Source organism: Macaca nemestrina, chromosome 4 (assembly GCF_043159975.1).
Source record: "Macaca nemestrina isolate mMacNem1 chromosome 4, mMacNem.hap1, whole genome shotgun sequence".
NCBI classification, from domain to species: domain Eukaryota; kingdom Metazoa; phylum Chordata; class Mammalia; order Primates; family Cercopithecidae; genus Macaca; species Macaca nemestrina.
This window is the reverse complement of record NC_092128.1, coordinates 179,706,312-179,722,474: the sequence shown is the minus strand read 5'-3', so window position 1 is coordinate 179,722,474 and position 16,163 is coordinate 179,706,312. Positions and strand designations below refer to the sequence as shown.

The following is a 16,163-nucleotide window of genomic DNA, read 5'->3' as shown; positions in this document are numbered from 1 at the left end:
GGATTTTGTGTTGCTCCCTATAGTTTGTAAATCACAGGAAATAGGCATTTTGATCTGTGTCTCACCACGATCCTTACAGACAGATAAGAGCAGGCATGATTTTATTATTTAAGTTACAAGGTTCAAGTAGGTTAAGAACGAGCCCTAGCAGACAATGAAAACTGTATAACTGAATGCATTTCCCTTTTTGCTTTGACTGCTAGGGAGCTCAGATCTAAATTTAATATTTGATAACAGTGACTTTACTTATTTAAGATTTTCGATCAGTCATCTTTAAAAGTGTGTGAAACGTTTTGTTGTGTTTGTGACATGACTGTAAGACTACGAAAGGTTTTGTAAACGATTAAAAAAGGTAAGTAATCAGGCCAAATCAGAAGTAGAAACTAGTCTAGGTACAACTTAAGGGCCCTGAATAATTCCAAATAGGGGAAGGTAAAAATTCAGAGAATAATAGTAGGTTGGTGCAAAGGCAATTGCAGTCATTGCTATTAAAAGTAATGGAAAGACCACATTTACTTTTGCACCAACCTAATAACTATGGAAAATAGTAAATTTCCTATTTCCCACAGTAGTTCCCGTTCTACAAGTACGCCAATCTCTTGAGTCACATAGATACCAGGGCCACGCCTTAGTAAACTGTATTTGGGAGACTTGGTTTGATAAAAGCAGAAAAAAGGAAGAGAAAAACTTCCAAATCAATTTAATATGTAATTCATTTTAAAGGGCTTTGCCTAAGAAACACGGAGTTATATAAACCCACGTGGACCTGGATGAGGATATCCATACATCGGAAGAGAAGGTTGTAAACAAACAGCAAGTTTATTTTTTAAAAAAAAAGTATTGGCAGAAAAACAAAAAGAGTACACCAGATGCAGGTTGCCAAATGTGGTCATTTTGTTTTTCATTGAGCAAACTGAAGCCACATTAATCGGCATGTTTTATTTTGGCTTAACTACATTAGGAGGCGGGTGTAATTCAAATTCCTTCTGGGCCTCTCTGGAACCCATCTGCTGTATCTATCATTAATTCTAGTGTGTCTTCAGTCATGGTGAAAAATCACTCTGATAGTTCACGATGTGAAGAAACAGTTAGTCCCTACATGTAGTTTAAAATGTGGCTTTTAAAATCATCATGCGCATTTGTTAAGTCAGGCACGTGAATGAGAATGATCAGTTACACTCTCCCCTTTCAAACATTCAACGGGCCCAGGGAGCCCCAAATCCCCCACCAAACCCTCGGCTTGCCAGGGAGAGACAAAGCTAAGTCCCCCTCTTTCCTCTAAGGAAACGATGGACCTTTTTAAGAAGATGATTTCATCTTTCCAGAAAAATTGGTAATATTCAGATGTTCTAAAGAAATCTTGCTGTTCAAAACAGTAGTAAACTGAGTTTTATGAGTTTCTATCACAAGCATATAAAATGCTTTGCTGAAACGACCACTGAACTGGAAAAAGTCAGGAAAAATGACCCTGAATTCCACGTGAACACTCATAAATCTACCCCTTCCCATTCTCTCTCCCCAAAGAACGTTCTGCGTAAAATCCATGTTCCACATCAGCTTACCTCTTGCTTTATAGCAACTCATAATACCATGTGCAGACCAGCAAGTGTGTACTGAAACATGTTCCTTTGTGAAGCTCTTTTCAGGGCATCTAGCATTACTATGTAAGCAGATAGTCCAGGTATGGGGCAGAGTCTCGGAACAAAGCTGATGTGGCAAAGACACACTGGTCATGAAACCCCAAGGGAAAAAGAAAGTAAAAAATAAAACGTAATATGAGGAAGAAAGCCCCTGCAGGATGTCCTGAGAAGAGGATTTTGCAATTTGGGGTTATGTTCCTACACAAAAGCAAACACTTAAACAGACGCATTTTCAAGTTGGGCGAGGCTGTCAAAATCTGCTATCACTTCGTTTAATATTTTGGTTGCACAAAGAATTAGGCAATACCCACCTGGGACAAGCCTAAATGGACAGAAGCAGTCTCGGATATATACATGATTTTGCCATCAGATGCTACCACAAAAACAAATCCATCCAAAGTCTGTAAAAGATAAAATGTCAGAATAAGAGATGATCATTCTACACTAGAGTTAAATCTAGCAATGGTACAGTCACTGGGATGGAGGGATGCATCAAATATGACCATCAACATATGCTTGCTAAATGCAAAAACAAAGCCCACGGTCTTAAAAAGGACTGTAGGAAACAGCACCCAGGGTTTAGTTCCCAGTCCAGGCTCTGAAATGCTTTTAAAGCACTTTAGAAACAATCATACATCCACATCACAAAAATCATGCAAAACATTTGAGAATTCCTATTATGCTCAGTTTAAATGTAGTAGCTTTCTTGTTTGGGTTATTTTAGCACTTAGTACAAATCCGGAGTTCTATGGTACTTAGGGGAAAATCTACCACTATATAGACCATTTTATGTCATAATTGGCAGTCATTTATACCACTAGGACATACGCTTTATTTGCCACAATTTTCTAGTTACCTTTAAGTACCATTTGAATAATAAATTCCGAACACTACCACTGCCCAGAAAATAAAACAAAATACCTGGTTATTTTACCAGACTATGTCTACAGAATTAATTATTTAGAATTTGCAAGAGATCAAATAACCTTTGCAAAATTCGAGGAGGAAAAGTATCAACTTCTGAAAAATGAAAACTACCCAAATGAAATTCTGATTTTTCCTAAGTTGGCTAACCCTCAAAAATAAAGTAAACCTATAAGAGGTAATTAAGACAAATAAAAGGTAATGATTATGTTTATGTGTCGAGGATAAAAAGACTAAATTATTTTTGAAAAAGGAAACTGTATTTTATTTACTCATTCATATTTTAGATCCAGAACCAAAAGAAAGCAATAAAGTTGGTGAAAGACTCATGCAACCCACAATGCTGCCCCCATAAAAAATATTCCAAATTAATTTCTGGCCACAAATTCTATTTTTACAGCATGTAATTGAAACCAGATTACCTTTGGTTTTTCTAAGCCACCCTCCCCCCCACCCCTAGAGAGGGGGCTAAAAAGAATGTAGTGTAAGTGAATCTTGAAAGATATCCTTGGATTCTGCTGTCTCAAATACAGTTTGCTGTAAAAAGTCTTTGCCAGCTGAACTATCATTACCTTCCCTGATGCTAAGGTTGAAAATCAGCATCTTGATTATTAGTCTAACTTTCAAGTTTCTAACTCAGCTGCAAAATATTTTCCCACCTAAACCTGTGGTGTTCCAAAAATATAAACTATACAGCAATTTTTAAAGTTATAAATGTCTTGGTGCATTTGGCATGCTTTCTTAACTCCAAAATCATTAAAGAGACACATTTAGTGAAAAAGTATCTCACAACCAGCCATCTCTGGGATAATGAGGAAAAGAGGAAAATTATCATAATTAAATTCTAAAAGTTGCCAGCAGTAGCTAAAAAAATAACATTCTTAATGGAAAATGTTGGGTATGACTTCGTAGCTTCAGATGACCTAATTCACTTACATGTATAATAACTGCAAAGACACCCGTCCGCACACTACTCCGGAATTAATTAAAGAAATGTAGCATGCAGAAGTCTGGGGGTGTTGACTTTGCCAACCAGGTTTTCATTGAAGTTCCCCAGCACTTAGTTGTCCCTGATATTAGTGTCACTTATAATATGTAGGAGTATGAAACTTGCAACACACCCAGCTCGGAGCTGGAAGTGAAGGAGGGGGAGCAGAGGCCGCCTGGGCAGGGCTCCCAGAGCGCCATTACCCGCCGCGGCCACACCATGCGCTTTATGTTGTAAAAGCTCGGGGTTTCAAATATTCCCCGGGTCTTCTCTTCCGCAGGCATGCATTTTAAAAACTAAACCACACTAGGGCACTTGGGGCAAGAGAGTTGTGAAAAGATCTGCTTTTTGGAAATGCAGAGCTAGCGGCTGACTCGCTGACCTAAGTCATGGCATCCTGCAGCCAACATTTTTTAAATTATTATTTTAAAGTAAAACACAAAATAGAGGGCGGAAATGCAGAGCAGCTCTCGGTAGGCATTTTTCGATGGCAGAGACAAATGACAGGAGTGGGGGAATGAATTGGGTCGTTGATGAGGCTCTGTAAAGGGCATTTGAAAGATTGGGATCTGTCCCCAGCCAGCGCCAGCCGCCCACCTGGAAGTGGCGAGCTGTGCCCAGGGCTACCCCGACGACCCACAAAGCCCCTCTGCTGCCAGGGAAAAGCTAAGGTCAGGGTGGCGTGTGCAGCTCCTGCAGGGTGAATGGCCCCGGGCTCGGGGAGCTAAGCACCTGGCTCCAAACCAAGCAAGAGCCTGGAGGCCTCACCAAGTTCTGGTTATCCGGCTGGGCTCTAGAGCTAGGCCAATGGGCTAACCCCACTCCACCTTTTGCTGTGTGACCTTAGACATGTTTTTTAACCTCTCTGTGCCTCAATTTCCTCCTCTAAAAAAAATGAAGTTAAAAACAGAACCCAGGCAGGACGCGTTGGCTCACGCCTGTAATTCCAACACTTTGGGAGGCTGAGGTGGGCGGCTCATCAGAGGTCAGGAGTTCGAGACCAGCCTGGCCAACGTGGTGAAACCCCATCTCTACAAAAATACAAAAATTAGCCAGGCATGATGGCGAGTTCCTGTAATCCTGGCTACTCGGGAGGCTAAAGCCGGAGAATCACTTGAATCCGGGAGATGGAGGTTGGAGTGAGCCGAGATCGTGCCATTGCACTCCAGGCAGGGCCACAGAGTGAGACTCCGTCTCAAAAACAAACAAACAAACAAACAAAAAAACCAACCCCCCCCAAAAAAACCAAAAACAAACAAACAAACAAACAAAAAACAAACAAAAACAAGGCAAAAAAGAGAACGCACTCTAGATGGGAAGGGGAAGCCAATAAAGTCCGGAACTGAATGTGGCCTGCAGTAAGCTCTGGACAAGTGCGCCTGTTAATATTCTATTATCAATACTGTCTCTCGGTTCTTGCGCCCCCCGCACACACGCAGCGGCCGAATGCTTTAGAGCTCAGAGCAGCCGGATCATTCCTGCTGCTCCGGCCCTAGCGCCTGGCACAGAGCAAGCTCTGGGTGGAAGCTGCCGAGGGAAGTGAGGTTGGAAAGGACTTGACCACGCTCGGGAGGCGCCCCTGGCCTAGGTCTCAGGTGGCCTGGGGAGTCCTGGGGCTTTCGGCGGGGTGTGGGGGCAGATGTAGGGTTAGGGTAGGTTTGGCCGCAGGCCGCATCCGACATGCTAAGCGTCCATCCCTCCGCAATGGGGACCACCCCTATCCCCAGCCCCCGGCAGCCTCTGGATCTGCCCGGCCCTCCTGGGGAAGGGGCGCCTGGAGGCTGGGGTGGCGGGGTCGGAAGGGAGCCTGCGGCGGCTGCGCTCCTCCCCTGGCGCGGCCGCTCTACCTGCAGCAAGTGCGATCCCAGCTCCTTGGCGACGCTGTCCAGGGGCCCCGCGCGGCTTGGCTGTCCCCACGCGTCTCCTAAACCTGGACGGAGGAAGAAAGCAAATCAGTAAACTGCAGCGCCCAGCCCGATGCCTGGGCGCCAGGCAGGTCACGCGGAACCCCTGCACCCTGCCAGCCCACCCCACGAGTCCTGCGCGTCCCCACGCTGCCTCCCCGGCTCCGCAGCCGCCATCTGTGTTCTCGCCGTCGTCCCTTTGCCCTTGGTGAAAAAAGAAAAGGCCGGGGGAGAAATCCCCGCCGCGGCCGGCAGCCCGGGCTCCCGTGTGAGCCTGCCAGGCCCACAGCTCCCGCGGGTCGCCCACGTGCTTATGGCCCTGAAATTGCCGTTTTATTTGAAATGCCACAAAGTAATCTAATCTGCTTTGAAATCGCCATTCTCGTGGCCAAACGGGGATATCGATTTGACCCGTAAATATTCCCCCAAGGACCCTCCTTCCTTCCCTCCTTTCTTTCCCTGCTTCTCCGGCAACTCCTGGTTTTCCCAAAGGCAGAGAGGCTGAGACAAAAAGTCCCCACCTCCCAGGAGGCAGCTCCTGCCGCATAAAAAGCCCCCTACACGCTACCCCTTGGGCTTCCCAGCTCTCACAGGCGCCCCGCGAGCGCGGTCCTCCTTCCAATCCGAAACTGTCTGCCTGGGAGGGGTTTACCTGGGGGCTCCCCGAGAGCAGACTCCAATCTGGGGGCGGTGGGAGAAGGATGGGCCACAGGCCAAACTGGAAAGGGTCCCTTGTCACATAATTAGGGATCCCCCGGCCCCTCCGCTCAACAGGCCTCCTGCCCTTCCTCACCACCTCCCCAAAAGCTACCAACTGGTATTACACACCAGGGGAAAGAAGGCTCTGCCCATCGGGGCTCCCCTCCTGCTGCACCCTCGGCCTGACTGCTGCACCCCGCGAGAACCCAGGCTTGCCCTACATACTCCGAGGAAGCAGGAAAGCCGGGCGAGGCTGCGGCGCTTAGCGCGGGCTGGGACAACCCCCGACCCCTCCCCGGAATCTTTCTGCCGGCAGCCTTGCCGTAGACCCTCCACTGAGCGCCGTGGCTGCCGCGCCAGATGGCGAGGGCCGGTGCACCGCCTGAACCCCAACCTCCCCGGAGGACAACACGCCTGCCGCCTCCCGGCCCACGAGCCTAGCGCCCGAACCCTGGCTGCTACCCCTGCGGGGCGAGCTGCAGACGCTGCTGGCGCGCCCCCAGCCCCAACCCACGATGCCCTCCCCAGACCCCAGGAACTTAAGGCCAGGCCCAGCCCCAGCCCCAGCCCCCACTGCCTGCCTTCGTGCGGTGACGCGAGCACCTAACCAAAGGCAGGAGCCTCTAGGCAGGGCCGGATACGACGGACGGGGAACCTGACTAGCCGTGCAGATCCTGAAGACCGTTACCGGGGCCTCAAAGCCCTTCCAAGCGGGCACCCCGAGTGGGTTCCCGAGGAGTCGCTGTGCAGTCACCCAGTCACCCTGGGTTTCTCAGCCTTCCCAGGAACGCCCAGGGCGTCGCGGTTTCTGGAGGCCTCGACCTCTGGAAGCGTAAAATGCACCTCGGCCCAGGGCAGCGGCTTCGCAAACCCTTCCCTATTCGGCAACGAAAAACTTAAAAAAAAAAAAAAAAAGTATTCCGGATTTAAAAAGGGATGACCTTTAATTTCTCCTCCTGGGCTCAAGGAATTAGGGGCTTATCTTGGCTGAAGAGGTGGCTAATTTCCACATACATGATCCCGAGAATACAATCACAGTTCATTATTCGGGGGCCTCCAGCCTCCACCACGGGGGCAGAGGTGGCTTTTTAATCCCGGGAAATCGCCCTCACCACCGTGATCACAGCAGCACTCCCTGTGCTCTCAGCAGCAGGTCCTTCCTCCCAGGCCTCGTGGCGGCAGCATTTGCAACCATTTAACCAGCAATGGCAAGAACCAAAATATAAATGACCTGGGGTTTGGTGAAGTAAGACTTCACTAACGACTCAGGAATTCTCATTTCCAAAAATGGACAAATGCACCCTGGCAGCTGTCCTTTTCTCTGCTGCTGGGTCATTCCTGGGGTTGGGCAGTTGTCCTGGAGCCGCCTTTGCCCTGTTTGGTGCTAAAGAAATTTAGGTTAAGTAAGACCAAAAGCCTTCAAAGCCCTTGGTAAGTAAACTATGCTTAATTTCTGAAACACACAAGGACTGCAAAACTTTACTCTGCATCAACTGAACACAAATCAATCACTTTAATTAAGCTAAACCCTTGCTAGATCAATGGGACTTGAACCCACAAAAATTTAGCGTGAGCGTGGCCTCTGGGCCCTGGCTTCTTGCAAAGCCCATGGAGGGAAGACTTGGGGAGAAATCTGCACCTACTGAAATGAACTCCAGACCATACTCCACTGCCCGGGATCTCCTGAAAGCCTCCTCGAAGGCCCTGGCTCTACATGCAAAAGTGCATTGGGCACACCGGACAATTGTCTGTATAATTCAAATACCCGCACACTTCAAGATAACTTGTTCTCTTAGATCATTATAGTTTTTCTGTAATTCCCCAAAGCCTCTGCTATGTCAGCAGAGATCTGGTGCAAACGACCCTTTCCCACCTGGGTGGCCTGGTGCTAGATGTTCCTCCCAAGCACCCCTGCCTCTAGGCCACCCCAGCCTGGGGCGGTGGCGCTGCCAGTTCTTCCATTAGAAACCAATGTGGGCAAGGTTTTTTCACTCAGTTCATAAAAATCTACTTTGGTCTGAATGCAGAGACTAAATGAAGATTTGCAACGCAAGAAAATTGTCTTGGTACTGTGAAGTGATATACACTCCCACGAAAGTGAGGCACTGGGCACGTGGCCCTTATCTGGAATTAAGGAAGGGCTTTATTTCAAAAACAAGGGATGAGAAGAGTCTGGGCTAGGCGCCTCGGAGTTAGCGGGTCCCAGCACTCACTGCTCTCCTGTAGCAGCCAGGGGTCCCCAATCCAGCCTGTGGTTTCCTGCCGGAGGGGTGGGGGTGGACTGGGGGTGAGGGGGGTGAGGTTGGGACTGGGGGGAGGGGAGTTCCCTGCACCCCTGCCTAGCGCTGCAGGACCTGTGGGGAGGTCGTGCTATTGGAAGTCAGGGATGGCCAGCTTGCCGGGACCCCCAGGGAGAAATGGAGGGAAAGGGAGCCAGCGCCTCATCCCCCCGCTGCCTGCCAGCACCTGTGAGTGTGTGCATGTTGGTTCCACACCCTGCCTGCGGTTCCTCACACCACAGACACTGCCTTCACGTGATCCCTCCTCTCTGGAAGCTGGCCCTGGGGGTACCTCCAGATGCAGGTCACAGAGACCATAAACAGCACCACACCAAGAAGACTTTGGGAGCAAACGGGGAGATAGTTCCTGCACTGTGAGGTGGCCGACCCCCTTCATAAGGGCGCCTAAGGGAGACCTGTAAAGGAGGCAGCAAGCTTCGTGCCTTCCTCTGGGTGGTGGCAGGGACTGTGGGTCCAGCCCAGGACACAGGGCCTGGACTCTAGTAGGAACACCAGGTTAGACGGCCATTCTTTCACTGCCCCTTCGGCAACCTCAGGCATCTAAAAACATCTGTGACAAAGTCTCCTCACAGAGTTCTTGTGAATATCAAATGCGGTTAACAACAAGAAGGTGCCGGTCCCTACTCCCAGCCCTCCATGGAAAATCGGACCTGGGAGTGTGGAAAATCCAGAACAGTTTGGGAGCCCCCACCTGGGTGCAGGGGTCTCACCTCCTCCCGACTCCCCCTCCCTGCTTTAAGACGCCAGCTGGGCCCGTCGCCTCGGTCTGATCTCCAGAAGCGCTCGACCTTTAACCTCTATTTCTCACCTCCAAAACGGGATTTTTGTGGGATTAAATGAGCGCGGCCCAGCCCGAAGCCCCGGTGTTTGCCGGGCTGCCATCACTTTGTGCCGCCCTCGCTGGCTTTCCCACCCTTTCCCTGACTGCGGCCTCTCCTCCCCCAATTATCACTCGCTCCAGGGGGAGCTGGAGTAGGGGAGGGGAGAGGGGTATCTCTGGGGAGCGTGACCTCTGGCGCGTTGCCGGCCATCTGAGGACTCAAGGTCACACTTTCGGATTGCAAACCACTCCAAAGTCAAGAAGGGTATGTGCGTGGCGGGAGAGGACGGTGAGGACTGGCTGCCTCTTCCGCTCCCTGCTCCACGCAAGCAAATTTTGGGATCCTGGAGCTTTCCGCGCAGGCAGCCTCTACAGCTCCACCACCCCCGACCTCGGCGTTTACGACCCTGAAGCCGCAGCACGACCCCCCTGCAGGGGCGGTAGGCTCAGGGGCTCCCTTGGGAACACGAGGCGCCGGAAACCTGTGCCAGGGCGTAAGGAGGGAGTTTGGGGCCAGTTCCTCGCCTGGCTGCTCTAGGACAGCCTACAACTTGAGCCTCTAAGCCTCCTTTCCCCACACAAGGATCCCAGTAAATAGTCGCAATTTGGGGCGCATCTGCGCGCTTCCATCCTTCTCCCGCCTGGGAGCCCTCCTGTTCTCCCCGGGGCCCCTGAAAAGCCAGCCTCTTGCGCCCTTTTCCAAACTGGGGACCGGGTGAGAAGGGGGTGGTCGTGGGGACGCCCCAAGAAAGTCTCCCTTGGCCGATGGGGAGGGGCAGGGAAGGAGGCTCCTAGCTTGGCCGGGCGTGTCGCCTGCGGGTATCCTACGTGCTCTGAGGACAGGCAGAAGGCCCCTTGCCCCCACTGCCGGTGCCCAGACCTGGGCAGTTCATACGCCGCCCCAGTAGCTGCTGGCTCCGAGGAGGTCGGCACGCACAGCAGTCCGGAGGCTCCCTTTCAGCCCCGGGGTTCAGGGATCCAGGTCCTCCTCTAGCCCCGCGCTGAATGTGCAGCGCGCGCTCCACTTCCTCGCCTCCAACGAAAGCACAGGCCCTGTGCCCGGGAGTCCCCTTTACCACTTCCCAGATTGTCCCCTCTGCGCCTGTGAGCTTTCCCTCCTGGATCCCCGGCTGCAGCCTGGCAGGCTTCAAAGCAGGGATGGGGAAAGAGTTGTAAAAATCTACGTTGTTCTGTTAAACAGTCGATCTTTAATTAATCTGCATTTTTTCCAGCGGAGGTAGAGAATGGCCTCACATCTATGACGCCCTCACAGTTATAGAGGTGAGTTTCTCCTCACCCAGCTCTCCAAATCAAGTCGCTTTGATTCCGGGAAACAATGTCTAAGATAACTTGGCTTCTCTTGGAGTGCTCAGGTGGAAGTGGTGATGGGGGCACCTGCAGCTGAATTTAATCCCAAAGGCACCCAGGCATTGGAAGAGTTCAGACCTTGAACCCCACCTCTTTTTGTGGGGCGAATGACAGTTTCTGGAGTAGCAATTCCTTCTCCCTCTTTCACCCACACCCGTCTTGGGTCTTTCGGGTTGGGAAAGGGAGATGGGGAGACTTAACCTTGGTTTCCAACTTCACTACTGAGCTGGGTCCTGGGACCAGTCTGTTGTGCCAGGTTTGCAGTGGCACTGCTGAGTCTGGTGCTGGAGGCCCTGCCTTTGACTTCCCACGAGCAGAGGAGCAGAGGCTGACCTGCGTCCTGCTGCCTTTGGTCAGAGCAGCTACGGCCGGGGAGCAACCCGAGTTCGGAGCAGCTATGGCCAGGGAAGAACCAGAGCTTGCCTGCCAGCATGCTTTCACGGTTTCCAAAGCCGGTATCTCCAGAACGGAGGGCCCACTTTGGGGAGGGCCGGCTGACCATCGGACTTCAGCGCTGCCCCAGCCCGGAGCTTATCTTAACCACCCGCCAAGACTCATCAAGTTTTCAATTTTGAGCCCATGTCCAAAGCCAGCCTTGCTCTCCTGTCCTCTTCCCAGTCCTATCTACCTTCCATTTGTTAGTTCACTGTCAAAGGGGAGAAAAGATGGCCACCCAGAAAGCAGGGATCTTCAAAGTCCAGGCATTGAGTCCTCCATCCCTGCCATTCAAGACTCCTTTGACCCAGGGAACATGGGCAGCTCACAGGAAGGGGTGAGTGGCCTAGGAACAACACTTAGGATTCCCCCTCACTGCATAGTTCTGCTTGTGGGACCTCAGTCTTCGTCACAGCAACCCTGTGCGTTGCTAACGGGCCCATTTTACAGACAAGGAGACCAAGGCCGAGTAGCACAGCATGACAATGGGGACTTAAACCTGGCTGTAAACGTTGAAAGCATCCCCAAGCCATTGAACTGGCTACTGAGTGAGGTGCTTACCCTGGTTCTGGTGGTCTCCCTCTGTCCTACACACAGGGACCCCTCTGAGTTCCTTTTTCTGTTTTACCACCTGAGGAGATCTGGGTTAAAAGGAACAGAGGCTGGCAGCCTCCTGGGTGCAGTGGGGTGAGAACATGCCCCACAGGACCGCAGTGGCAGCAACTGGTCTGCTATTGCCCTTGCTATGGGGCCTTGGGAAAGGCCTGTGTCATGTCTGGCCTCCATTTCCCCAGGTATGAAGGGTTAATCTGGAGATCCTTGCAGTTCCTTAGCACTATGCTATTCTTTTTATTTTGTTTTTCCTCCCAGAGTCCTAAGTTGGTCTCTAGATTCTTTACCCCAGCAATCCACTTGCTTTGAGACAAGATTGCCCTTGGCGGATCAATTCCTCATGGTATTTTTCACCTTGCAGCTGAGAGCCCAAGGCCATCTGAGAGCCCCTGCCACAGCCTGGGACCACCCTGGCCCTAAAACCTCCCTAGGGCCACCAACCTGACCCTGGCAGCTCACACAGACCCTATTCCAACCCCCCAGCCGTATCCTCCCTCACAGACACAGGCTCCCTGAGAAGAGGTTAAATCAATCAAGATGCCACTCTTTGGAGCTACTGGAAGGGTGACCAGTTTGCATAAATGGACTCCTGTTTGCATAATGGAGGTCTTTCTAAATGCATCTTCCTCCTCTGCCCTAAGCTCCCAGCTTCCCTATTCCTCAGCCCCAGACTGACTGAGGGCCAAGGCCCCTGAGCGGCTGTCCTGACGAATTCCAAGGATATGTGTCCACCCACTCCAGGTCTACCCCTACCCCAGGCATCGCAGGAATGGAGGACGGAGGGACTAAGCCACTGCTCCCTTCCCTTTCTGAGGGGGACCAAACAGGTTCAGGGCCCTTTCCAAAACTCTAGGGCCAAACAGCTCCCTTCCAGAGTGCCAACTTCCAGGGTCACCCCCCAAAAAACACACAGGAGTCCCCTCAACTTCTCCCAAACCTGCCACCAGAGCAAGCTGCTCAAGTCCTGGCCCCCAGAAGGACCACCCCGCACAAACTCAGGGCCCAGCAATTCTCAGTCCAAATGCCTGGAGACTTGCTTTCCAGAGCCAGAACGCACAGACCCGGTTTAAAGGCGGCTGAGCGGTACACCCACCACTTCGCGGCTTTCCACAGGCTCTCCGGGAAATCCCTCACACGGCGAACAGTTTTTGAGTAGCCGTGTTTTCTCAGCCCTCCCTTACTAATTTCTGGTTTAATTGAAATCACTGTCCACAAATCATTTAATCTTTGGATTGTTTCTTTGAATGCTTTTTCTATTTCCAAAGGGGGCAGAGGGCAGTGAGCGCCCTCTTGTCTGGATTCCACACTTGCTTTGTTGTATGCGGTTAAGAAACGCTCATCCCAGGAAACCAGTTACCACCACGCCTCCCCCGGCGGGAAGGAGACTCATAAAACCGAATGCTCTTTTAATTTGCCCTGAAACATCAACCGGAGTGGAATCATCCCTACTTCTCTGCCAAGGGGTCACCCTTGAGCAGACAAGTAGCGACCACCTTGGGCAACAGCTCTCAGCAGGAGGGGCTGGGAGCGGGGTATTTTTGCCAGGTTCCGGGTAGGAAAGGTAGGAACCTGCGCTGGGCTGAAGGACTGCCGCGCCCGAGAGGAGAGCGCCCCGGGGCCGCGCGGTAGGGCCGGGTGGCACAGGAGAGGCCAAGGGTCCTCTTCCAGCCACCTCCGCTGCCGGGTGTTCCCCGGTCCGCCCGGCTCCTGGGCAGGGGAGCCGCGGGGCTGGAGGCCGCGCTTGCAGACCGGCCCTCCGCGCTCCACCAGTGAGGCGCTGAGAAGCGCAGCTCCAGACCCAGCGACCAGCACAAATAACAGGCTTGGCAGCGACGAATGCAAAAGGTCGAGCTCTCTGATTTCGAGTAGAGTGCCTGGTGGGGATGGCGCTATGGAGGCGCCCTGCGGCCTAGGGACACCTGTCGCCTGTGCTGCACCGACCGTCCGGCGCCCTGCAGCGGAAGTTGTCTCCCTACCCCGGCACTGGCTCCCGGGGCTCCAGAGGCCGCCGCAGCCCTCCCAGCTCCTGGGCCCAGAGGACCCAGCAGACCCCTGAGCAGCGCACCTCCCAGCAAAGAGTCAAACCCGTCAGGCCAGGCCGCAGCGACCCCGCTGGGGGCAGAGGCGCTGGAAGACGCGGCCCGGAACGCTTGGGACGCCAAAAACGAACGTTGTGGTGACCAGGCCTTCCTGAGACCTGCTGCTCGGAGGTTCCTGGCTGGGCAGCCACTGTCACCAGCGGCAGCCAGCGTGGGCGGTGGGGCAGCCCACCCGGTGCGCCACCATTTCTTCCGGTTCCGAGTCTTCGGGACCTCGTGTCCCAGCGCCCCTGGCCCACTGTGACACATTTTCAATCCAGAAAAGAATGGCAGCTCCGTCTGCCGTTTTCGAATTAATCGGCCTCCTCTCTTTCAGCCGGATCTCAGCTCACCAACGGCGCGGGGGTGGTGGTCTCTTCTGCCCTGACTTCCGGCACCCCAGCCTCACTAGAGGGCCCGGCTCAGCACAAGTGCTCGCTCTGTGGCCTCAGCCTGCAGTGCCTGGGCCTCGCCGTGATGCACGCTGCCTCCCAGCACGTGAAGCCGACCCTCCTTCACCTCCTCCAGGAAGAGAAAAAAAGAGGGAGGAATGAAGGAAAAATAAAGGGAATTGTAGAAAGAAAAGAAGGAAGGGAAGGAGGGAAAATGAAAGGAAGGGATGGGGAAAGCAAGTAAGCAAAACAAAACCAGGGTGAACTTCCAAAGAAAGGAAAGAAGGCAGAAAAGGAAAGAAAATAAACCAATGCATTGGCAAAGGAAGGAAGGAAGGAGAGAGAGAATGAAAGAAAGAGGAAAAAAGAAAGAAAAGGAGACAAAGAAAGAAAGAAAGAAAAAGAGAGACAGAGGGAGAAAGAGAGAAAAAAAAATCCAATGCAAACCAGAATGCATTGGTGAAGGAAGGAAGGAAGGAGGAAAGGGAGAAAGAACAAAACCAGAAAGAACCTGCAGGCTGTGAAGGCTGGGGGACTGCCTGCCCCTGGAACAATTCGTAATTCACCCTCACCCAGCCCTGGACCAGGAGAGGGTTTGGTCGCCTGGGCCGCCAAGGCCCTGGCCCCTCGCTCCAAGCCAGCGCCGAAGCCGAAGACCCTCACGCAACCTCCCTCAGACGCCCCAGCTCTGGACGCCAGGCCGCGGCAGCCCCTCTAGGCGGGCCGGCTTGAGCTTCCCGCCTGGGCCGAGGCCGCCGGGCTCCCCAGCGTCCTCGGCTGCCCACCTGCTCCTCACCTTCGGGGAAGACGGCGCGCATCTTCAGGTAGCTCGTGGTGAGGCGGATGATGGACGCTTTGTCCAGCTGCGAGGTGATGGCCGACGGCAGCGGGAGCAGCTTGGCCAGCTCGTAAAACTCGCCATTTTCCTTCTCCCTCCTGGTCTTGGCCGCATTCTTGGACTTCTCCTTCATCGCGCCTCGGCTCCGGGCATATTAGACCCGGCCGTGCTCCAGGCCCGCGGAGCCCCGCTCGTGCTGCGGCGGCTGGGATGGGGAAGGGGACGCCCGGAGCCGGGTGAGTCCGCGGCGTGGGCCGCGGGCAGGTGCGCAGGGCCTCCCGGGGTTCCGAGACGCCTCCCCGCAGCCGCCGGGCCTGAGCTCCGAGCAACACGGCGGCGCCGCCCGCTGCTGCCCGGGGCGCAGCCTCCTCCGGGCTGGACCGTCCCGCGGCAACCGGAGCCCCGTTCCTGCTCGCTCTTGCTTCCTCCCTTCTGCCTCTCCTGCCTCGGCCTTCCTGGGGGCGTAGGGGCGGCCGGCGCGGAGCCGGAGGCGATGCTTACTCCTTCGCCCAGTGTTCGCACCGGCTGTGGCGAGGCCCCTCCGGACTGGAGGGCGGCATGGGCGGCGGCGGCCGCGGAGCCATGGAGCGGGAGCCCAGCGGAGGGGAGCGGGCCGGAGGCGGCTGGGGCTGGGCCCTGGCCCAGGCGCGCTCTCCTGCCCTTCCTGGCGGCTCCCTGTACCTGGAGACGCAGCGCCGGAGCCCGCGATCTGTGGCGAGGCGCAGCAGCTTCGCCGTCCACGTGCGGCCGAGCCGCGTTTGTTTATGGCGGACCCGCCTTCGGGCGGAGCACTGGCCGCCCGGGTCCCGGAGCGGGGGGGGGCGGGAGGGGGGAGGGACCACGGCGGGGGCGGGGGCGGCGAATCTCGCCTCCGACCCCGCCGCGGCCATGGAGTCACAGGCGCGCCTCCGCGTCAATGCCTCCAGGGACTCTCCCGGGAGAGACCCGCGCGCTCCCGGGCTCGGGGAAGTCGCGGTGAGTGCACACCGCATGCTGCGGGGACCCGCTCCTGAGCGCAGGTCTCCGGACCCCGGAGCTAGGATGGGCGGCGGGGAGGGCGAGGGAAGGAGGGGTGCCAAGGCCGCCCCTGTGGCTCTCGGGCAGGTCACCAGCAGGCCCGGCCGAGAGGAGGCGGCGCGTTGGCCAGGCGCCCTGCCCGGGAGGA

General features: G+C 54.0%; 1 protein-coding gene across 1 annotated transcript in view; it reads right to left on the bottom strand.

The window, feature by feature from the left end:
• Nucleotides 1-15,764, bottom strand: part of LOC105472659 (SIM bHLH transcription factor 2) — a 49,643-nt gene extending 33,879 nt beyond the window's left edge. The window contains exons 1-3 of the mRNA XM_011726114.3: nt 14,957-15,764; nt 5,400-5,482; nt 1,952-2,041 (exon numbers count right to left, since the gene is read on the bottom strand). Of these exons, the coding sequence (XP_011724416.1) occupies nt 1,952-2,041; nt 5,400-5,482; nt 14,957-15,131 (348 nt within the window). The 5' untranslated portion in view covers nt 15,132-15,764. The remainder of the gene's footprint in view (nt 1-1,951; nt 2,042-5,399; nt 5,483-14,956) is intronic.
• Between the last annotated feature and the right edge of the window lie 399 nt (nt 15,765-16,163).